The 23995-nt window shown below is 39.0% G+C and overlaps 1 protein-coding gene across 1 annotated transcript in view; it reads right to left on the bottom strand.

Annotated features, from left to right (window-relative positions):
- The window catches only part of CPNE8 (copine 8), a gene marked incomplete at both ends in the record, with an annotated part of 121852 nt that overhangs the window by 65168 nt on the left and 32689 nt on the right, over positions 1-23995 (bottom strand). Inside the window, 4 exons of the mRNA XM_082001146.1 lie at positions 3509-3572; positions 15180-15256; positions 19868-19907; positions 23726-23829. Of these exons, the coding sequence (XP_081857272.1) occupies positions 3509-3572; positions 15180-15256; positions 19868-19907; positions 23726-23829 (285 nt within the window). The remainder of the gene's footprint in view (positions 1-3508; positions 3573-15179; positions 15257-19867; positions 19908-23725; positions 23830-23995) is intronic.

The raw sequence follows: 23995 nt of genomic DNA, 5'->3' as shown, positions 1-23995 counted from the left end.
TAAAGCAAATAATCCTGGAAAACATTTCCAAACACATGAAAGACAAGAAGGTGGCTGAGAGACATTAGCATGGATTTACAAAGGGGGAATTCATGTCTGATCAACCTGAAGCCTTCCCTCATGAAATGAGTGGCTCAATGGATGAGGGGAGACTTGTAGGTGTTGTTTATCCTGACCTTAGCATAGCCTTGGACACTCTCTCCCATAATACCCTTGTTCACAAACTGATGAATTACAGACTAGATAACTGGACAGTGAGGTAGACTGAAAACTGATTGAAATGTTTGGCTTCGAAGGGTCATGATCAGTGGCACGAAGTCCAGCTGGAGACCAGTCACTAGTGCTGTACCCCAGGTGTCAAAAATACGGCCAATAATATTCATTAATGACCTGGATGATGGGACAGAGTAGACCCTCAGCAAGTTTGCAAATGATATGAAACCAGAAGTAGTGGCTTATACACCAGATGGTTGTGCTGCCATTCAGAGACACTTGTACAGGCTGGAAAAAAAACCACACATAAACCACATGGAGTTCAGCAGAAGGAAATGCCAAGTACTGAACCTGGAGGGGAATAACCCCATGCACCAGTACAGGCTGCAGGTCAAACTGCTGGAAAGCAGCTTTGCAGAAAAGGACAGGGGGATCTTGGTGGACACCAAGCTGACCAGTGTGCCCTTGGCAGCAAATAAGGCCAACAGTCTCCTGAGCTGCATTAGGAAAGCTGATAGAAAGCTGAAGGAAGTAACCCAGCACTGGTGAGGCCACTACCGGAGTACTGTGTGCAGTTCTGGGCCACCCTATACAAGACAGACATGGACACACTGGAGCAACTCCAGCAAAAGGGTCACTAAAATGATTAAGGGAGGAGGAGGGGAGAGGTGAGGCTGAAAGAACTGGAATTATTTATGAGAAGAGAAGGCTCAGGAGGATCTTATCAATTTATATAAATATCTGATAAGAGGGAGTAAACAGACTCTGCTTAGTGGTATCCAGTGGAAGAACAAGTGGTAATAGGTACAAATTGGAATACAGGAAATTCCATTTAAATACAAGAAAAAAACTTTTTACTGTGAGTGTGGTGAAACACTGTGGAGTCTCCTTGGTCATACTCAAAACCTGACTGCACTGAGCCCCATGTAACCTGCTCTAAGAAGAGCAAGAGGGTTGAACCAGATGATCTCCCAAAGTCTCTTCCAACCTCACCAATCCAGTGATTCTAAAAATCTTTGCCATTCTGAATATGACCCATAAAAGTTTGGCAAAAAATCTCAGAAGATCAAGTAAGAATTAACCTAAATACTGAATAACCCTAGGTAGGAAAATACCACAAGGAAAGCATGTGACAACTGGTAAGCCAGAGCAAGAGACGGTGCGACAGAGTGTGCACATGAAAGAGCATGACAGAGAATGCAAAAGAGAGTGCAAGAGAGAGAGACTGAGTCTCAAATTCTTTACAAGTTCCCTTCAGTGACTTTGAACTATCACTGTCACCATCTCTGGAAACATTCAAGGTCAGGTTGGACGGGGCTCTGAGCACCCTGATCTAATTGAAGACGTCCCTGCTCACTGCAGTGGGGGTTAGAGTAGGTGACCTTTAACGGTTCCTTCCAACCCAAACTATTTTATGATTCTACGATTCTGTGATCATGTATGTAAAATTTGAGTGGGGTGAATCTGGAAGAACATGAAGGCCTTGCAAGACATCCAGTATTTGTCTTCATTAAAAGGGAAAGAAAAAAATCCCGTTTTGATTATGGATTTAATGACATATTTGTGACTTTTAAGTAGTTTGTTACAACTGGGATACCAATGCTGGTCTTGGAGGATAAACCCAGAATATCAGGAAGAAATTGCTTTTAGTCTCTTTTAAGGTTACCAATAAATGTTTGGGATGATGGCAAACATCTCTTAAGAATGGCAGGAGCTTAACTTAAGAAATGCAGAAGCACAATTTCTGCAGGAAAGCAATTAAATGATGTACCCATTTTGTCATCTGATAAAAGTGTGAACATTTGATCATGTACTACATACAAAAGTTTGAGCTGATGTAAAACAGGGGAAAGACAGCCATTTTCCATGACCATAGTTATTCATTTGTACTAGTAACACAGAAACTTCCTACTGCTAAATGGCAGTTAAATGAGACTGAGTTGGTGCACCTTGTTAACACAACTGGGCAGGACTTGCAGGTTGCCTGGAAAAGGCAAATAAGATCTCAGGATGTGTGCTATTCAAATATACTACTATACCATTTCTGCAGACAAATAATACAAACTTGACTAAGCTGGAAATAAGGCACAAAATTAAGGATTTCTTTTTACTTCAAATATCTAATGAACTTCGGAAAATAATGCCTAACCGGATTAGCTGTCAGATACATTAGTAAAAAGAGAAACATGACTATTGCATAAATAGAAAAAAATTAACCACTTACGACATACAAAACCTCTTTAACACTTTTTGTACGTTCATCTATTTAATCTTGTACTCTCCAGATCCCCTGTACATTCTCATCTAACATACTACTTTCTTCATTTAAGATTTGCTACCTTGTCATTACAAACTCTTCAAAGATACACCCTACAGCCTCATCCAATATATACCATGCTTTGAAAACTGCCCCCCTCCTCAGATTCCAACCAGTCTTTATCACCCCGTATCTATAATCCTTCTTTATTCTTCCTTACAGTCTCTGTTTCCCTATGATTTATGGATTACAGCTAGCTCAGTCCGTGCTGGGAAGCAACTCAGTTGGCCTGGCTTGCCAGGGGCTTTCTGGCCAGCAAGCCCCCTCCTCTGTCCAATCCACTTCTCCATGAACCCTAGGAGCAGAAGGAGCAGTGACAATCTTGGGGAAGGTCAGGACCACCCCATGTTTCTCCCCTTAACCAGTCAAATTCCCTGCTGCCCCCCACCCCCAATATTCTTCTGTTTTCTATTAAATAAGTAGGCATCTGCCATTAACAGGCCAAAGAAGTATTCACTTTCTTTAAACAAAACTGTTTAAACTCTTACAGCGATTTTTTGAAATACCTTATTACTTTTTTCCAATAAACATTAATTTCACATTTTTCACATTTTTAAAATAATATGACTCCCTATTCCCATAAAGCCTTTTAATTATAAGGTTAAAAATCCAAAATTTTACTATGATGTTCATGTAACATCAATATTCCATAATGGAAACATAATTCCATGGCTGAAACAAACGGATCTTTGCTAAAAATTGGACACTAAGAGATTAAAAGGTAATTACTTGGGGTAACAAAGACTAGATTTAAAACCCATCTGAGAATCAAAAACTTTATGCTTCATATTGTTTTCTGCTTCTTTCTGCTTCTGCCGTCTAAAACTTAGAGTAACTCACAGGAAAAAGAGTCTCCTAACTTCTTACATATATCACAAAATGCAAATTTATACATTATACTTGTGACAATCTATTGCAGTGTTATATGACAAAATCATTTTCATTTTATTTTTCAAAAAGCAATAAACACACACTTACCCGGCAACAGCCCAGTTCCTCTGCTGTTACTATGACTGTTCCACATTTCTTCCCAGGAATTCCTCTGCAAGAAAATACAAGTACATCACCTCAGTTCCTTAGTATCATTTATGAAAGTTACAATTGACACAGGTAAGCACAAAGTAAGCTTTCAAGTCACAAAACTGATGGTATACCATACAGTTTTCCTTTTCTGTCAGTTGCCCTGGGTAAAAAAGCTGGTTTACTCTAAATGAATTGGTAAATGAGTTGCATATTTATTCTAACTAGCGAGAAACAAATCAGTTTCAATTTTAAAGGAAATTGCATAAAAAGTTTAAATGGGATGAAATAGCAACATCAGAAATTCTACTTTCCTCCCTCCCATTGATCTTTCATTTAGAGATGACTCTACAACTTAGAAGTTGAAAACCATCCATTTGCAAATTTTCCTTAAACAAATTACCTAAAATATACTTAAAACTATACACCAGCCTTATTTTACAGTATTTATTCTGGAATGTTTATGAAGACACATAATAATCTCACCACCGTACCAGATACAGTAGTTGCAAAATAAATTATAATTCACCCAGACAGCAATTAAAAACATGCTGCTGCAATGCCAGAAAGAACAGAGCAGATGCTTAGCATGAAGAGCAATGCAGAAACGGAAGACCCACACATAATCTGATAGTATTCAGTGGCAGCAGTCTTTTGGGGGCTGAGGAGAACAAATATTTAGATGCAACCCTTGCATGACACTACACTACAAATGAGAAGTTCTGTAATATTGTAATGTCTATTAGTATGTCCATTAGCACACACTTTGGCAATTACTTCTAGATTTTTTTCAAAACTAATCCTATTACTTATGCTCAGTTTCTTTCTAGTTCTTTATTTATTATGTCTTTCTTGAAAATAATTAATTATTGGAATAAAATTACTTTCCAAGAAGACATTAAGGTAAAATTATATTTTTGTATTTTTTAGGTTTTTATAAGAGAACTAGAGGGCACTCCTGTTCTTCTGTTATGACAAAACATTAACGAGAACGTTTACTCTTGTTCTTATTTCACTTTTTAGTTTCCTCAATCCTTTTGTAATTTTTTACAATGCTCTGGAACTCAAAAAATGTTTAGCAAGACTGTGGTATAATAAAGAACTGGTGGGAAAATAGTTTTTAAAAGCAGATAGAAGTTTAGAAATTATGAATAGAGGAGCAAATACTGATGCAAATTTCTGAAAGCTCACTGAAATTCTTCTTTAAAAATTGTTGTTTAAGTTTATAAAGAATACATCAGGAAATGCTGCTGCTATACTGCTGCAGTCATTTTCCAGCAATCGGAGAGCTCCCCGGTGTGTAGGGATGGGGTCAGGAAGGCCAAGGTGCGGCTGAAGCTGAACTTGGCAAGGGATGCAAAGAATAATAAGAAGGGCTTCTACAGCTATGTCAGCCAGAAAAGGAAGGTCAAAGAAAGCGTACCCCCCTTGAGAAGCAAGACTGGCAAACTGGTAACAACTGGACAAGAAGGCTGAGGTACTCAACAACTTCTTTGCCTCACTCTTCACTGGCAGTCTCTCTTCCCACACCTCTCGAGGGGATCAACTGCAAGACAGGGACTGGAGGAGCGAAGTCCCTCCCACTTTAAGAGAAGATCAGGTTTGAGACCATCTGAGGAACCTAAACATACATAAGTCTATGGGATCAGACAAGATGTGGGACCTGATGAGATGCATTCTAGAGTCCTGAGGGAACTGGCTGATGTAGTTGTCAAGCCACTCCCCATGACATTTGAAAAGTCCTGGCAGTCAGGTGAAGTCCCTGGAGACTGGGAAAAGGGAAACATTGCACCCATTTTTAACAGACGTAGCAAGGAGGACTCTGGGAACTACCAACCTGTCAGCCTCACCTCTGTGCCTGGGAAGATCACGGAACAGATCCTCCTGGAAGCTTGCTAAGGCACATGGAGGACAGGGAGGTGATTTGAGACAGCCAGCATGGCTTCACCAAGGGAAAGTCCTGCCTGACCAACCTAGCAGCCTTCTATGATGGAGTGACCATAAAAGTGGACAAGGAATGAACTACCAATGTTATCTATGGTCACCCACAACATCCTTCTCTCTACACTGGAGATGTGGATTTAATGGGTGGATTATTCAGTGGATGAGGAACTGCTTGGATGGTCATATCCAGAGGGTAATGGTCAATGGCTCAATGTCCAGACGGAGATCAGTGACGAGTGGTGTCCCTCAGGGGTCAGTACTGGGACCAGGACTGTTTAATATCTTCATCAATAACACAGACAGTGGGATCAAGGGCACTCTCAGCAAGTTTGCAGATCGCACCAAGCTGAGTGGTGCTGTTGACATGCCTGAGGGACGCAATGCCATCCAGAGGGACCTGGACAAGCTCGAGGAATGGGCCCGTGGGAACCTCATGAGGTTCAACAAGGACAAGGGCAGGGTTCTATACCTGGGTTGGGGCAGTACAGTACCAGTACAGGCTGGGGGATGAAGGGATTGAGAGCAGCCCTGCCGAGAACGACTTGGGGGTACTGGTGGATGAAAAGAATGCACATGAGCAAGCAGTGTGCGCTTATAGCCCAGAAGGCCAGCCATATCCTCGGTTGCATCCAAAGAAGCATGGCCAGCAGGTCAAAGGTGGTGATTCTGTCCCTCTACTCTGCTCTGGTGAGACCCCACCTGGAGTCCTGCATCCAGCTCTGAAGCCCTCAGCACAGGAAAGATGTGGACCTGTTGGAGCAGGTCCAGAAGAAGGCCACCAAAATGATCAGAGGAATGGAACACCTCTCCTATGAGGACAGGCTGAGAGAGTTGGGGTTGTTCAGCCTGGAGAAGAGAAGGCTCTAGGGAGACCTTATGGCAGCCTTCCAGTACTTAAAGAAGCCTTACAAGAAAGATGGGAACAGATTTTTTAGTAGGGCCTGTTGCGATAGGACAAGGAGTAATGGTTTTAAACTAAAAGAGGGCAGATTTAGACTAGGTATAAGGAAGAAATTTTTTACAGTGAAGGTGGTGAAACACTGGCCCAGATTGCCCAGAGAGGTGGTAGATGCCCCATCACTGGAAACCTTCAAGGTCAGGTTGGACGGGGCTCTGAGTAACCTGATCTAGTTGAAGATGTCCCTGCTCATTGCAATGGGGTTGGACTAGATGACCTTAAATGGTCCCTTCCAACCCAAACTGTTTTATGGTTCTAGGAGACTATCATTCTATGACTGCTCTCCTGGACCTCCTCAGTGCTACATGGTAAGTCTGAATTTGAAAAGGTAAACTGTGACACTTACTCAAGTTTTTGTTGTGAAAATTTAAATGGCAATTTAAAGACATACAAAACTTATGGCATTCTTCCATTTAATGTGGTATGACTTATAAAGTACAATACTTTAAGACCAAATGGAGAATTTTCTTTAAATAACAGAAAAAAATAATCTGGTCATTCCAAATGTTACACGGTATGATTCATAGTTTCATCAGCATCTTCAAATCATCTGGTTTTAAAGCTGTCACCCTTCAACAGCTCATAACTGAAAATACTCATTTTAGCCTCTGTAGCAATGGGATATCAAAATTGAAATCTCAGATTTTCAAAAGATGAAATAGCTGCATTTTTTATTTTCAACAGTACTTCTTGAAGCTTCAAAAACCTTTGAAATTTGGTAGTAACAGCAGTAGTAGAAATTATTTAGTTATCAGGGTGATACTGACCTTACACGGTAAAATGCTTCAAGGAACAAATGACCATGACCCCAGCTTTGACTGGGAAGGAAGAAATAGAAATCTCAGAAGTGTAACTAAAAAAAACCCGTAAATTCCAGCACCACAATTCTGTAGGTTATGCCAACTCAAATAGAAAGCATTGGTAGAATTACCATTACCTGAACCAAATTCTTCGTACTGAAGTATTTGAGCCCAGTCCACTGTGCCATTAGGGACATATTTGAGATGTAGTCTGGGCAGTGACAGTACTTTGAAGAAAAACCATGAAGCATTTCCTTTGGTGTGAAAAGTCAAACAGATTTGTCACACTTCCAAGATTATTGCGTCAGATGCTAGATTGTGAAAAATACAACTCTGATCATCTCCTAAAGAGCTAGAGGCCTGAAGTAAACCGTTAATAAGCAAGCCCCATTTCTGACAAACTGGTCATCAAACAGTTGCCATTTGATAGAGAACCTTGTGCCACCCTGCCTGCACTTAACAATGCGTGGCAGTCAACGTCTGCCTGTCTCAAACTGAGATTTGCACATGAAGACATTTATGCGAAGACATGCTTCATTTCATCTTATGACCATAAATGCCACAGGATGTCCAATCCCAAGACATAGAAGTGTCTGCAATTATCACTCTGAAGGATGGGGGAAACTGGAGAGGCAATCCCCTGAAGATATCTGGGTGGGTATGACAGAAAAAAAGGGAATTCGTGATTGTTTAGTAGATGTGAAAAGTACACACAGTACAGTGATATCTGAAAGCATTTGGAGTAAGGTTTGGCTTGATGTATCACCAAGGTTCTCAAGGATGCATGCCTTACAAAAGAAGGGTAATATTACCATGACGAGGTGAAGTGCTTAGTTGAGATTAGCACAGAATTTCTCTACAGAACAAAAAGTTCTCATTATTCAGGAACTAAAAACTCTACCAAATGACCTCTACATTTTGTGACATTATTAAGTATAAACTTTGTATGCTTGTCTTAAGACTACAATCATGAAAACCCTGAACCTGTAGGTGTTCTACAGTGATCACCTCTTTTTGGACACTATTTGAGGGAGCAAGTAATTTGACTGTTAGAGGAACCGAACAGAAGACCATCATCAAATGAAAGCATCAACAACGCCTGCATGTCTCTAGACGAGATACAGTCTTGAGGAGTAATTATTGTCTCCTTAGAACAAATGATTCCATGATTGAGACACCACATTTGCAGCATCTAGAGAAGTTTGAAAGGACACTCTGAAGACCACTTGGGCTTTAAAAAGGACTGAAAAGAGGACCTTTCCAGAGTTGGTGAAAAAGTCAGAGAAAGATGACAATTCATCTGGGAAGTCAAACCTGAGAGGTTGAACAGAGCCTCCAATTTTGCAAGCTGAAACTGCAATGAGGCAGAGGATGGAACATTTTTCAGATGACTAAAAAATTTACAGTCTTATCCCTGAATTTATAGAACCTAGACCTCTGGCAGTCACAACCACAGATAACAGGGCAGGACAAATATATAGGAAGTCCCAATTCCAGGGTTTAGATGTTTTTCTATCAATTACATTCACAGCAAGATGGCAGGGGAATGAACTTCCCAAAATAGGCCAGCTGGCTCCAGCACAGCCTCATTAGCAAGCAATGGCACTCAGATGTGAATAACTAGCATAGAATGCTCATTAAGCTCTGCCATGGCTCTGCCTCCTTATTAAAGGGAATCCCTACAGGAATGCACTTAGTAGATCCTGAAAGAAGCATTACTTAGAGTTATAAATGAGGTTAGCATCTTCTCTCTAGGAAGACAGAACATGCAAATATCTAATTCTGAACAATGTCTGGGAAGGTGACATTCCCTTGAGAGAAAAATAAAGCGGTGTCATTTTTGGAAGTAGATACATCTGCATCATATCCTTTCATGCTAATACAACTGGGGCATGCAAGGCCAGCCTGAGTAAACCTTACACATGGAGCTTGTCTTGAGAAGGCATTTAATGAAGCTAGTAACCCAACAGGTAAAGAGAGTAAACATTACCGTTAAAATGTCAGATTCTCTGTTTCATCTGCTTTGTATGACTACATTTACTTTCCAAGAGACATTATCCAGAGCAAATGTTCACCTCTGTATCTGGCCAGTCTCTAAAATGAAGTGCAACACTAAAGTATGTTCTTGGACAAAAACTCTCATAGTCACAGGGATAACAGGCCAGCACACTACCATACTGGGAGCAAGACAGTCTGCATTGAATTCAAAGCCCTTAATGGTGTCAGAAACAGAGATAGAGGTTCAGGAGACATCCAAGACCAAATACTATTAGGTTCATGCCTCAGAGTAAGACCAACGAAACTGCAAGTCATGCCCGTCATGAAGGCGGAGAAGAAAAATATGTGTTTATAACTTCACTTTTGCATGCACCATGAAGGTTAGTAGCAAGGTATGTTTTAGCCTGGCTGACAGACCGCTGCAATGGTGACCCTCCAGGCTTGAGATGTTTCACCATCACTTTGATGAAAAGTATCCTTTCATGGTAGACCTTCTAAGGTAACTATCCCTGGTGATATAAAATCTGACTTGCAGTTTGCAAGCTCATGGCAGCCATGGAGTTCTAAATCTCATGAGGCTTTTGTAAATGTCCAAAGTAGATAGATATGAAGTTTAAGCTTCAAGTCTTTCTAATTTTCATTTTGAAAGAATGTCAGAGCTTACTTCAATGCTGTGCTGGTTTTGGCTGGGGTAGAGTTAATTTTCTTCATAGTAGCTAGTATAGGTCTGTGTTTTGGATTTGTGCTGAAAACAGTGTTGATAATACAGAGATGTCTTCCTTATTGCTGAGCAGTGCTTACAGAGTCAAGGCCTTTTCTGCTTCTCACACCACCCCACCAGCAAGTAGGCTGGGGGTGCACAAGAAGTTGTGGTGGGGACACAGCCGGGACAGCTGACCCCAACTGACCAAAGGGATAGTCCATACCGTATGACATCATGCTCAGAATACAAAGCTGGGGGAAGAAGAAGGAAGAGGGCGACATTTGGAATGACTGCATTTGTCTTCCCAAGCAACTGTTATGTGTGATGGAGCCCTGCCTTCCTGGAGATGGCTGAACACCTGCCTGCCAACGGGAAGTGGTGAATGAATTCCTTGTTTTGCTTTGCTTGCGTGCGCAGCTTTTGCTTTACATACTAAACTGTCTTTATCTCAACCCACGAGTTTTCTCACATTTGCTCTTCTGATCCTCTTCCCCACCCCACTGGGGTGGAGTGGGCAAGCGGCTGTGCGGTGCTTAGTTGCTGGCTGGGGTTAAATCTTGACAAATGCCAATCAAAGAATGGAATTCCAGCTGCTCAAGTACAAAAAGTGCTACTTCAGTAGGGTAGCTGATTGGGACTAAAACAGTACTGGGCATTCTCTTTTTTGTGCATCCATTGGCAGAGAACAGAAAAGGCAAAATTTTAACGATCTTCAGAAATACTGTGAAGAGAAAAAGCTGTCTGATCTCAAGTAACAGATCACAAAGAACGTTTAAGTTATGTGAATGTGGATTTGACTTTGTAAAGAGAACGGTAAATTCAAAGCATTAAATATCCTCAGGAATGGAAGACATGCAATATCGTCAATTGAATTATTGTTATTTGACTATTAAGAAACATTAAACACAAGTCTATAAGCAAACAAACCTGAAATGCAATACAGTGGTTTAATGAATAAAATAAGATGACAAATGTCTCCTAGACACCACGGTATCCATACTTTAGAGATTCCAGAGTGAACAATCAATCAGGCACAGCTGTCTAGCCACTGTCAAAAGCACCAATGACAAAATAAAACCTGAACACTGGGAAGAGCTGATAAAAAGTCAAGAACACTTTCTCATTAACAATTAACAAGTATCTACCCATGCCACATATAACAAAAAGGAAGGTATATTTAAAAATCTTTCAGGGGGACAACTGATTTGGGTCCATTTAGTAACTGTTATAGAAGAGAGTATCAGAAACCAGACCTGAACAATGTTTGTTGACCCAAGAGAAAATGTATTACACAGGGCCACACAACTGTGAAATAATTGTAAGACCTTTCTTCCATAGAATCTTCACTGATATCTTTTCTTTTCTCATAGCTAATTTCAACTTTAAACTTCATCTGTGTCCTGGTTTCAGCTGGGATAGAATTAATTTTCTTCCTGATAGCTGGTATAATGCTGTGTATTGGATTTGGGATGAATATAATGTTGATAACATGCTGATGTTTTGGGTTGTTGCTAAACAGTCAAGGACTGTCCAGCTTCTCATGCTGGGCTGCCAGCAAGCAGGCTGGGGGTGCACAGAAGGCTGGGAGGGGACACAGACAGGACAGCTGACGCAGGCTGGCCAAAGGGATATTCCATACCATTCAACGTCATGCCTGGTATATAAACCGGAGGAGCTGGCCAGGGAGGGGCCGTGGCTCAGGAACTAACTGGGCATCGGTCAGTGGGTGCTGAGCAACTGTGCTGTGCATCACTTGTTTTGTATATACTTTTATCATCATGGTTATTTTTTTTCCTGTCCTATTAAACTATCTTTATCTCAACCCATGAGTTCTACCCTTTTTCCTGATTCTCTTCCCCATCCCGCTGGGTGGGGAAGGGGTGAGCAAATGGCTTTAGTGTGGTTGCTTTAGATACCTGCCGGGTTAAACGATGACAACCTTGTTACCCACTTCAGACTTCACTTAACCTATACTGAGTGATGACAAACTGCTGAATGGCTGATTTTTAATCTACATGTTTTTAATCTACATGTTTAAAATAAATTTCAGGAATCTTCTCATAAAAAAAGTGTAGTGTGCTGAAAAATTTACCACTTTGAAGTCAGAACTACAAAGACAGTCAAGAAGTCATCCAGATTTGTCTTACTAAATATGGGCGTCCTCAAAGTCAGCACCTTTCTCTGACCAAGTCACCACAGGCTTCCAGCAGAGTCAACTGACAACTAGTGAAAACAGTCAGTGGAGTTGCAACAGTGCAATTCACTGTGGCAGTTAGCATAAGTTAGGCCTAGATAGTGAAAAGTTAGTGAACTTCTATTTTAGCAGAAGTAAACAAAATAGGACCAACGTCTTGTCCACATTGACAGGATACTGTTTGTGTGCTCAAGTAGACAGTCAAACTATGCAACCAACCTGACCATCAAGAGCTAAAAACATGTCCAGAACAAGTAGAGAGTATGTATCCCCATCCCATGGTGCTGACTCTCCTGGGACAGCCCTTGGTAGGAGCTGGGAGGGGCTGTTTCTCCAACTGGGTTACTGGATTTAAAAATAAATAGTGTAACAAGTATTGGTGTAGTCCTTGAGGAGGGATGGTGAGAAGGGCAGGAGAGGTTGCAGCAAAGGGGGGAGCAGGGACGATTACTAGGGACTTGTCATAAAGACTGAGTCTGTAAATACAGTGATCAGGTGACTCAACTATATTTGGAAGCCCTCAAAATTCATCTAAAATGCATTTATTACTGACCTCGATTCTGAATATTAAAGATAATATGAATCATATTGTTAAAGGATGTTGCAGCAGTAATGATCACAGCACTCATGGAATTCAGTAAGAGAACTACCAGCTTACATTTGTTACAAATCAGTTTGAATCATTGGCAGTTGGCTGTAAATGAGGGAAACTAAATCAAAGGATTTTTTTGATAAAACACTAAGTTAAAAAGTTTTTTACAAGGACTTTTCAAGTTTTTTCATGTTACTCAATTTTTCAGCATGAACTGTATGATAAATGAGTCCAGTTGAAATTTTCCTTTGTATAAAAAACAAATTATTGGAAGGAAGACACAGACAGAATTTAGTCAAGGCTACTGGACTGGAAGGGCATAATTACAGGAATGCCTCCCCACAAAGCAGTGCCAGCCAACCCCTGACATTTATGATTCAAAAGGATTTGTATGCATAAATCTCAAGAATTCAAGTAGATTAAATCCCATTAAAATATTTTCTAAACTTAAAATATAATTAAAGGAAGTTTACCATAGTTTTTGTAATGGAAACATTTCTTTTACTTTAAAGTTTTTATGATTTCATAAGAACCCTTAGATGAAATTAAAGGAAAACTATGAAAATTTTCTTTTGGTTTATGAATTTAAATGGTCTGTTCTGAACTGTTATTTCGTCCAGAAGAAGTTCTAGAGACAAGCTGAAATTATTTTTGGCATGCATTTCTTATTGGAAACTTTAGATGCTTTTCCAAGTTTATGCTTGTGTTGGAATTGTAAAAATGTTAAGAATTTAACTGCATTCAGTATTGAGGAGAGTTTTTAGCTTGACAGCTCAACACTTCAAAGTTCTTCAAAGAGAAAATTATAGCTATCATATGAGGGTGTCCTTGAAGCTGACCACTGTTTTCACCACGATGAAAAGTTTAGGGCCACCTTCACAGAACATCACCATGCTCCTTGATACAAACTAAAGAAATGCCTTTTTTAGAAATTTATTTAATCAATGACATTAAGCTCTTTACATATACAAGAAAAAAGTCTAATAGTCTCTAATAAAATCTAGGGGAAAAGTTTACCATTGGTATATTTTGAACACTGATATTAAAATACTGACTTCTGAGATTCTTCACAGGACTTCCAAGCTACTACTTAAACTAATGTTTAAGTTTGAAGTTGACAGGTACAGGATACATAAAAAGATAACCAGTGTATAAGCCATATAAACCACCACAGATGGATATAAAAGGGTCACCTGAGTAACAGAAACAGTTGATTACATCAAATATATACAGAGAAGAAAATTTATGGCTAGGAACATATTTCTTAAGAATTTTACACCAGATTAATAATACATCATTCATATAACTTTGTAGGGACTTTTTTTGTATTTGCAGTTGTACTAAAATAATATCTAAGTACATTCTGAATTTTGCAAATTGTTGTAGTTCATTCAGATCCTGGTTCTTGTCATTTGAATACAAAGTCAGAATATGTGCCCCATGTGATGTTTTCATCAAAGTTTAGCCCAAAATAATATAAGGCTTGTTAAGCCTGAAAAACTTAATCTGCCCTTACACGGAAATCAGTGATGAAGAAAAGTAAATGAAGTAATTCCTGGTATATTACTCATAATGAACCCAGTAAAATGGGACAAGAAGAACGCTCCATCAGACAGAATAACCAAATTCATGATCCTTCACTGCAGTGCAATTACTACTAAAAGAAAAAAACAAAAAAAACCCCACAAAAATTCAAAATAAAAAGATATTACCATCATATGAAATGCCTAGCTCTAGCTCTACCTTTAAATGTTTGCTTTTAATGTCATATGAGAATTTGTAGCATATATTTAGACAAAAATTGTAAAATATTTTCAATTACTCAACCATTATTTAGGAATAGAAAATGAAGACTGTTCAAATTAATTTGTGTTTTAAATATCTGTACATCTCTATGAACAATGGTTTGCAAACATCAAAACCTTCTCAGTGAGAGAAAAATCCATTGATCATAAGAATTTTTTTTATAAATTTAGTAGGATAAATAGAAAATATTTGATACTCCAGATTGCCTCATCGCTTGAGAGTTGTATTATAGGGAATAACAGAAATACAAGTAGGAATATTTGGATTTGAAACAGTGAGGGTTTTCTTCCTTGATGCTTGAACAAGAAGCAATAAAGATTTATGACGTGTTAATTTGCAAAGTAGAAAGAAAAACATGTTTAAGATTAGTATACTCAAACTATTTCTAATGCAAGATATAATGAAGCTGACAGAAATCCTGGATGAGTCAATTCCTTTGCTAATTGTCCAAATTGAAACTTAAATTATCATAGTCTATAAAGAAAGACTTCTATTGTACCTAACAATTTATTCTCTCTTAGAAGCCATGTCTGTCAATTCTGTGTATCAAGATACCTCACAGCAAAAGAACGCCACAACTCTCACCATAGGAAGCAGTATGTATTCATCCAACATTCAAGAACGACATACTTACACAATTGATTTTTCCAGTCTGCTCCCCTGTGATCCAACGATTTCTCCCAGTGTACAAAACATTTGTCCCAAAAAATCCTGAAAAGCAGTAACATAAAAACTCAAAATTCGTATTTCACATTGAAACAAATTTGGTTTCCCATTTATCTGTTCACTACTGTAGAACACATTCTGCTGAACGTTGCATCTTAATAATAATTATGCAATAACAAATCATAAAATAGACTTACTATTACGTACTTTACAGAACACTGGATTACATTTACAGAAGCAATTCTAACGCACTCCACTTACTGTTTTTATATTGCCTTTTTCATCAACAAAAACTAAACTGAGAAAAAATTCTAAAGCATTAGAAACATGACTGTTTCTTTACCTTCTTTAACTGGAGCATTTTAACAAATTTCTCTTTTATGAAGAGATTCTACACTGATTCTACAAATTTCTTGGTAGTTAGTATGTTCGCAGAAATTCAAGCGTATGCAGGATCTGTATGAGCATCCTGGATTGACAATTATACACAAGTGTATGGGGTTTGCATGGCAAGGCTTTGGTAGCAAGGGGGCTGCAGGGGTGGCTTCTGTGAGAAGCTGCCAGCAGCTTCCCCTGTGTCCGACAGAGCCAGTGCCAGCCGGCTACAAGATGGACCCACCGCTGGCCAAGGCCGAGCCCATCAGTGATAGTGGCAGCATCTCTGGGGAACGGAGTTAAGAAGGGGGAAAGGTCACAGCAATTGCAGCCGGAGAGAGGAGTGAGAACATGAGAGGAGCAGCTCTGCAGACACCCAGGTCAGAGCAGGAGGGGCTCCTTGAGCCAAAACAGAGATGCCCCGGCAGGGAAGCCCGTGGTGAGGCCAACTGTGCCCCTGCAGCCATGGAGCTCCACAGGGGAGCAGATCTCCACCCGCACCCGGGGAGGGCCCCACACCGGAGCAGAGGGTTGCCCAAAGGAGGCCGTGACCCCGTGGGAGGCCCACGCTGGAGCCGGCTCCTGGCAGGGCCTGTGGCCCCGTGGGGAGAGAGAGGAGCCCCGGCTGGAGCAGGTTTGCTGGCAGGACTTGTGACCCCGCAGGGACCCAGGCTGGAGCAGCCTGCTCCTGAAGGACGGCACCCGTGGGGGGACCCAGGCTGGAGCAGCTCGTGAGGAACTGCAGCCTGTGGGAAGGACTCACACTGGAGAAGTTCATGGAAGACTGTCTCCCATGGGAGGGACCCCACGCTGGAGCAGGGCAGAGTGTGAGGAGTCCTCCCCGAGGAGGAAGGAGCGGCAGAGACAGCGTGTGATGAACTGACCACAACCCCCATTCCCCATCCCCCTGCGCCGCTCAGGGGGAGGAGGGAGAGAAATGGGGAGTGAAGTTGAGCCTGGGAAAAAGGGAGGGGTGGGGGGAAGGTGTGTTCAGATTTGGTTTTAGTTCTCATTACCCTACTCTGCTTTGATTGACAACAAATTAAATTATTTTCTTCCCCAAGTCAAGTCTGTTTTGCCCGTGACAGTAATTGGTGACTGATCTCTCCCTGTCCTTATCTCGACCCAGGAGCCTTCTGTTGTATTTTCTCTCCCCTGCCCAGCTGAGGAAGGGAGTGACAGAGCAGCTTTGGTGGGCACCTGGTGTCCAGCCAGGGTCAACCCAAAACAATAAGCGTTGCTTTAATGAGAGAATTTATTTTTGTGGTTTATAATTTAACTATATCTCCTTGTAACATAAGTAGTATAAAAATATGAATGGATTTTCAAATTGTTGTATGTATATTGAAAAAAATTTTCTGCTGCAGTCCAACTCCTTATCTTGCAAGTAAAAGGAGCTTGCTAGCGCTCTTCTTCCCAGCATCCCTGGCAGTACTGGTAACCGTAGTTTATGCGACTTGTTCGCAAACAGAGAATCAAGACACTGTAATTCCTATACAGCGAACCATGACTTTATGACACTGTGTATAGTAGTGAATATCTGCACAAGTAGTTCTGACTCTTTTCTCAGCCCAGGCTACTCATTCCTGTCTCTGAGCTGTGTTAGTTATGGGTCCACATAGTGAATTGGATCTGAGAACTAATCACACTGAAGAGGAAAATAACCCTGAAAAAAATAAATTTTTGAACTATGTCCTTTAACTGATCTGACACTGTGACACTGCTTCCATAAAGATTAAGTCTTTTAAAATGGCTAAAATTCATCTGAAAATACTCGGATCCTCATTCATTTTTGTAAACATCAGGTATAATATATTCTAAAATAACACAATTTTCTACACTGAAACAATGCATTCCAAAATTTTCTTTTTTTTTTTTTTTTTTGGTGGCGTTTCCATAATTCCTATTAGTTCCACGGTCTGTTATTAATGACAACCATTCATTACACTGTTGGTCTTTTCCTAAATTACAAAGTTACCATGAACATAAAATTCTAATTTCAGGTAGTTAGTTTTATAAGGTCTAGAAGGGTCTACATCAGAAGTCTTATGAGGAGCAGCTGAGGGAACTGGGGTTGTTTAGCCTGGAGAAAAGGAGGCTGAGGGGAGACCTTATCGCTCTCTACAACTACCGGAAAGGAGGTTGTAGTGAGGTGAGTGTCAGTCTCTTCTCCCAAGTAACTAGCAATAGCAGAAGATGAAACAGCCTCAAGTTGTGCCAGGGGAGGTTTAGACTGGATATTAGGAAAAATTTCTTCACTGAAAAGGTTAACAAGCACTGGAATAGGCTGCGCAGGGAAGTGGTCGAGTCACCACCTCTGGAGGTATTTAAAAGACATGTAGACGTGGCACTTAAGGACATAGTTCAGTGGTGGACTTGGCAGTGTTATGTTTATGGTTGGACTTGATGATCTTATAGGTCTTTTCCAACCTAAATGATTCTATTATTCTATTCTATAAACATTATTACAGACAGCTACAATGGCAGCACTGTCTAGTCTGGTTACTTTGTACATCCATTATAAAACCTGCTTCACTTGCTTCTCATTTTGCCAAAACTGAGTCACTGAAATTGAAATTCTTCAGGTTGACTCTTTTTTCATCCCCCAAACTGTTCAACTATTAAATGACACTGCCCAGTATTTCCAAAGGAATGGGTCAACAGCTCTTTTCAGGAACAGGGAAGACCTTATTCCACATGAGGTGACTAAAACACATGAGCAGCCTAGCTATGCAAATACTACTGGCCTGACATTTTGCAGAAACACCAAGCTCCCAGTGCATGGATACGAGCAAAGCTCTGTTCACTTCCCACCTACTCACTGCTCAAATTCTTAAGAGCTATGGGAAAGAGATGCAGGAAGCTGGCAGCAAAAAGAACAATCCAAACCAACCTTGAGCACTTGGGAAATGATGGAAATGAATTGCTGTGGTGAAGAAACACATTTCTAGCTACCATCTTTCACAGGGTTCTGAGAGACGTCTTCTTCGTGTACATAATATTTACGGCATAGTTTGGATGTCTTCAGCATGGCATAGTTTGGATGTCTTCAGCATGGATACCAAGTCTCTACCAACTTGCATAGATTTCCTCTTAAAGACAATGGAGGGAAACAAGATTTCTCTGATATTAATGTTAATGTCTAAAGAATAAAGTTTCCCTCCACAATTCAAGATCCCAGGAAATTGGCACTGTTTAGAAAACAGGACCTAATACATCTGAGTATGCTTAGCCAGTACTAATTAAAATGTTACAGGCACATATGCAACTCAAGATCTCCTTGAACAGTCTTCAGATGAACATTCGTTTGTTTTCTCATTGTTTTGTCCTTTTTTCCCATGGGCTCAGCAAGATACTCAAGCGTTCCATTCCTGTTCCAGTAATCAAACAATGAAATCTAGGGTATATATTTGCATATATCTTTCTTTGTACTTACATAGTGACTAAGTTATCTTGTGTCTTATCTTTTTATTAAAACTTAATTATGAGATTTTTGTACAAAGAAGCATGTTTCAGGGAAAAAAGAAAAGAATTCAGATAAACTAGTTACTGCAGAAGTGCAAACAATTTTGGGCAGAAGCCCAGGCTGAGGCTTTATCTTTGTTGAAGGCAGTATAGGGCAGATTTCTATTTTCTGCATCATCCTAGCTAGCATTGCTGTTATTCAGATCACCCTTCCAGGATGACAGAGATGGAAAACAGTTTACCAGGGGCTTTAAATCTTTACAGGGAGGATCCAACTGGAGATCAATGGCTAGAAGTGTTATCTTTCCACTGTTAAGAACACATAGAACTTTCCTTCCATTATTCTCATCTCTTTTGCTCCAGATTCTTAAAGGTTCTCTTACCAAAGTCTTCCTGTATTTATTAAAAAAAAAATTTGCTCAGATGCCTCTGAATTCTACTCCCACATCCCTAAATCTTAAAGTTACTATTTAATCCCTTGCACTTCAAGATGACATGAGCATTAAAGATTTCTACTAATATTAATCAGGACACAATCAAAACATGTTTATAATTTTTAGGACCCAGAGAAATATCAACAAAATGCAGCATCTCACATCTCTGAAAATATATACGTGTGCTTAAATATGCCTGTTACAGGAGGAACGTCCCATTAAAAGTATATTCACGAGCATTATATATGTTGTTAACCAGAGTACAATTGCTGTATTTGTCTCTGTGCATCTGGTATTACTTACAGTCAAAAGAAAATAAAACATATTTAGGAAAGTGTAAGCATTTCAGCACAAGAAAGTATGACAGCAAGGAAAAACTTACATGTTTTGATAGGTTAGGACTCTTTGAGTCAACATCGTAGCTTAAAAAAAAAAAAAAAAGGAAAGTTATATCAGAGTTGCCAGATGACAGATCTGAGGACAATGTAAAGAAAGAAAAATCAAACAATTCTTTCACCTATTTCAGTGATTGAAATTTACACAAACACATAAGTGAATGGAAGCCTTACCAGTGAGAAAGGCAAAACTGAATCATCACAGATTATAGGATTATGGCTCACTAGCTATTTCTAATGAAATAATTTTCAAAGTGCAGGCTACTAAGAGAAATTATTCTGATATTCCTGCTTGAACAATGAAAGCCACCAAAAACCAGAACAAAAATTAAAAATTAATCTTAGAAAACAAACTAACTTGTGAATTATTTTCTTAGGTAATTTTTCAGTCATTTGACTGATTAAATAAAAATAACTGACAATAAACTAAATTGCTTTTAGCAAGAGTTTTTCTTTTCAGCTTATCATAACCTTGTTCTTCCTTCAGCTAGAAAATGCCATTATTTCCCTGCCGTTCTCAAGTCAGATTTCAAAAAAATTATTCCATGAATTCAAGATAGATTAAAAAAAATTAATAGAAGAAATTCTTGGCTGATTACTTATCTTTATACTTTCATAGTCTTCCATCTTTATTAGATAATCCACACTAATATTTTTATCAAATCCTACGTTCAGATTCAATGCCAGTAGCTACATTGAAAAAGTATCCTCTGTGTCCATCTCAGCCTCCCCTGCGTTTCCGCTCCCACCGCACGCTATGCTATCCCTTCGGTTGTGCTGCCACAGCTGGTTCTTGGGATGCGTTACAGAGCAGACCACAAGTCAGGAGGACAGGAATACCATAATGTAGTGGGATGTGGTGCAGCATAGTCAAAGTTTTAGAAACATATTTGTAAACAAAGGAATGACAATAAGATTCACTAACATGAGTTGTTGGTTTGTTTGTTTTTTTTTAAAAAAGTAATTGCAAACTGCCTAGTGAAATTGAACAGAAAAACACAACTGGTAGTTTGACCTGAGGGCTAGCTATACAATTAAAACAAAGAACTACTTCACTGTTAAAACCAGTAACAAAACATCAAATATGAACAGAAAGGGGCCTGAGACATTGGTGCCTGTACAGTTTAGGAGTGGACTCATGCTCATTTATCAGAACACCAAAAATCAAAGATCTACTGACCGCTTTCTTTTTGTTGCAAAGAATACGAATCATATGAGGAGTTTCTTTCTTTGAAAAATAACACTTTGGCCAACAGTAGTATTTTGCTGAGGAATTTAAAAAAGGAAGCTTTCCAAAAATGCTGATCTAAATCAGAGTTTTAATCCATGAGTAGCTATATGAGATTCACATTTTTAACTTGGAGTTCTAAAATGTTTCATTTCTCATCTATCATTGTTATAGGGCTCACAGGCTACGGCTGTATGGTCATTTGCAGGCAAACATTAAAAACAGTTACTGAGCTTTGAGTTCAGATTAGACTTGTGTCCAGGTAATCCAGAACAGCAGCAGAAAGCAGTCAGGTCTTTCTGATAAGTACAGAGTATGTTTGATATTTATAGCTTTTCATTAATAAACAAACAGGAGTCTATTCCTCCAAGTATATGAAAAATCAAACAAGAGACTGTATTTTTCCTTCCAGGTCCCAGTCCTTTTCGGATAGCACTTATCTGGAAGTTCTTTACAGACTTTCCTTTCTTTGCCTAGGCTGAGCCTAGCTTTCTCTTTCTTGGTTCATTTCTTTTGCTCTTCTCTTCTACTGCACTGCCTCCTCCCCGTAATATACATGCATCCTATGAGAAGCAAGAGGCAACCAAATCAAGATTCCTACACAGCCCCACCTGTGTCTTTATTTCAGCAATGCTTCACCTACACTTGGAGGAGAATCCTTTATTTCACAAAGTGATTAGCTCTTACTTAAAATTACTTTAAATAACAGGCAACAGTTACACTCAGCAGATTTAATGACATTAAATCCAACTTCTCAAATAAAAAATAAAGTCTGCATCAGGCTTCCATGGTGAAGATTAAAGAATTTGTACTTAGCCATCTAGAAGCACCCTGTAAACTATCTTGGCATAGCGTATTTCCTTTCACTCCTTGAAATAGTTCAAGTCTAGAAGGAAACAGCTAGCTGCTATGTGTGTATTGAAGACAATGGAACTTTTTTCCTCATTAATTCCTCCAACACATCTTGTTAACTTAGGAAGCATTCTGATGTGCTATAAAAAGACATTTACAGCTAAAGAAAAATTAGACGTGGGGTTTTTTTTGTTTCCGCAATATAGGAAATGCTGCCAGTACACCCTGCTGGCAACTTAAAATCAGTAGAACTACATGTAACTTTATTAACATTGCTAACATATATCTATCAGGCATCACAGTTTTTCCTCCACTGCTATGGGAAAAATCATCACTAATGTGATCACTGCCCTATTTATTTTATGCCCTGCTTAATGTACAGATTGATTTGCATTCCTGAAACTCCGGGGGTGGGGGGGGATCAAGAGACTGTCAGTCGCTTTGAAGCAACTACTTTGATAAGTAAATGGCACATTGAGACTAAAACCTAGATTATTTAAAAATGGCTTTACCATGAATTTTCTAGGAGACTTTAAGCAAATTACGAAGCCTTTCATCATCTGTTTTGCTGTTTACAAGACAGAAATGAAATAAATGCAGTTTCTATATGAATGCAATGTAACTTTCCTTCACATTGGGAAGTGACAATACTACAACTTATAATCAACACCTGAGTAGGATTTGTCACAATTCCACAAAGCATATCAGGAGACCTCAATCTTTAGTATTAGAAGTATAGGAATGTACTTCTATATAGAAGTATATAGCAGACCACACTGTTATCTTTCTTGATATTTCTTCGGTAAGTAACTTAACAAATTATGCTCCTAAATCTTTCTCAAGAACAAATAAACTAAAAGAAATATACAAGGCAGAAGTCTTAGGAACACAAAGAAGAATTGACAAAACTCAAGCTAAAAGTACATCTTGTAAAGGAAATGAAAAGTAAAAGGAAAATGGTTCTTCAACTGAAAAGGACATGTAAAGAAAAACTGTGGCCACTACGCAAAACTATACTGCAAAACTGAGTGAATGGCTTTCCCTTAATTATCTGCGAGGGTTATTCAAGTGCTCTCTCATCATAGGGCAAGTTTAGGAAGAATTGCTAACAAAAAAAGAGGATGAGAATTAAAAAAAAACAAGATAAGCTTGATTATCACAAAGACTGAAATAATAAGAATGGGGTGAAATGTAACAAATAACATGTAAGGTGACCTGGTGACTGGACTCTCAATTCTATTTTCCAAAGAATAAAGTGAAAATCAAACCAATTCCACCACTGGAATGAAATGACTACATCTGGAATAATGTCAAAAGCCATCTACTTCTAGAACAACCACCTTCATTCTAAAATCTTAAAAATTAGTATACTTAGATGCATACTGGCATTTATTTTATGAAAGAGAATTTTGTCTCTGTACTCCCTGTACAATATTTTATTTCTGGACAGTATGCCCACACCTGTTTTATTGGCTACGCTGCAAAAATATTGCAACATTTTGACATCCTTAGCTTTCTAACTATTTTCTAAAAGTAATGATTGTGAGTATGGTTGTACTTTGACTAGTTAACACCTGCCAATTTCTTAAAACTCAGTCATTACTATGTTACACATTTATTTCTGAGGAAGCAATGCTAAATCAATCATGATTATTAACGTATTCCATGTCAATAGATACTATCTCTTTTCAAGTTAATTTTATGCTGGACAAAACTTAATATGTTTACAGTGCTGCAATATTATAGTCAAAGATTGTTAACTTACAAATCAAATCGTAGATTTTCTCTTTCTTCAAAGAAGTAGTCCATTATAAATTTTCTTACAAAATCTGGATTTAAAGTATTATCAATTACTTCTGTTCTTCCAAACTGTAAAAGAAAAGTATAAATTTAAGCCACATGCTATAATGAAGTATAATTAAGTAGACTGACAATACCAGCAATATGAGAGTTATGAGAAAGCCTGTAAAAAATTCCCTTAAACAGATGCCATGAAAGAAAATAACTCTGTTCACATTAATAGATCAGTTATATA

This window comes from Phaethon aethereus (genome assembly GCF_964289735.1).
Source record: "Phaethon aethereus genome assembly, chromosome: 1".
NCBI lineage: Eukaryota > Metazoa > Chordata > Aves > Phaethontiformes > Phaethontidae > Phaethon > Phaethon aethereus.
Note: the sequence above shows the minus strand (reverse complement) of the source record. Positions and strands in the feature narration are given on the sequence as shown.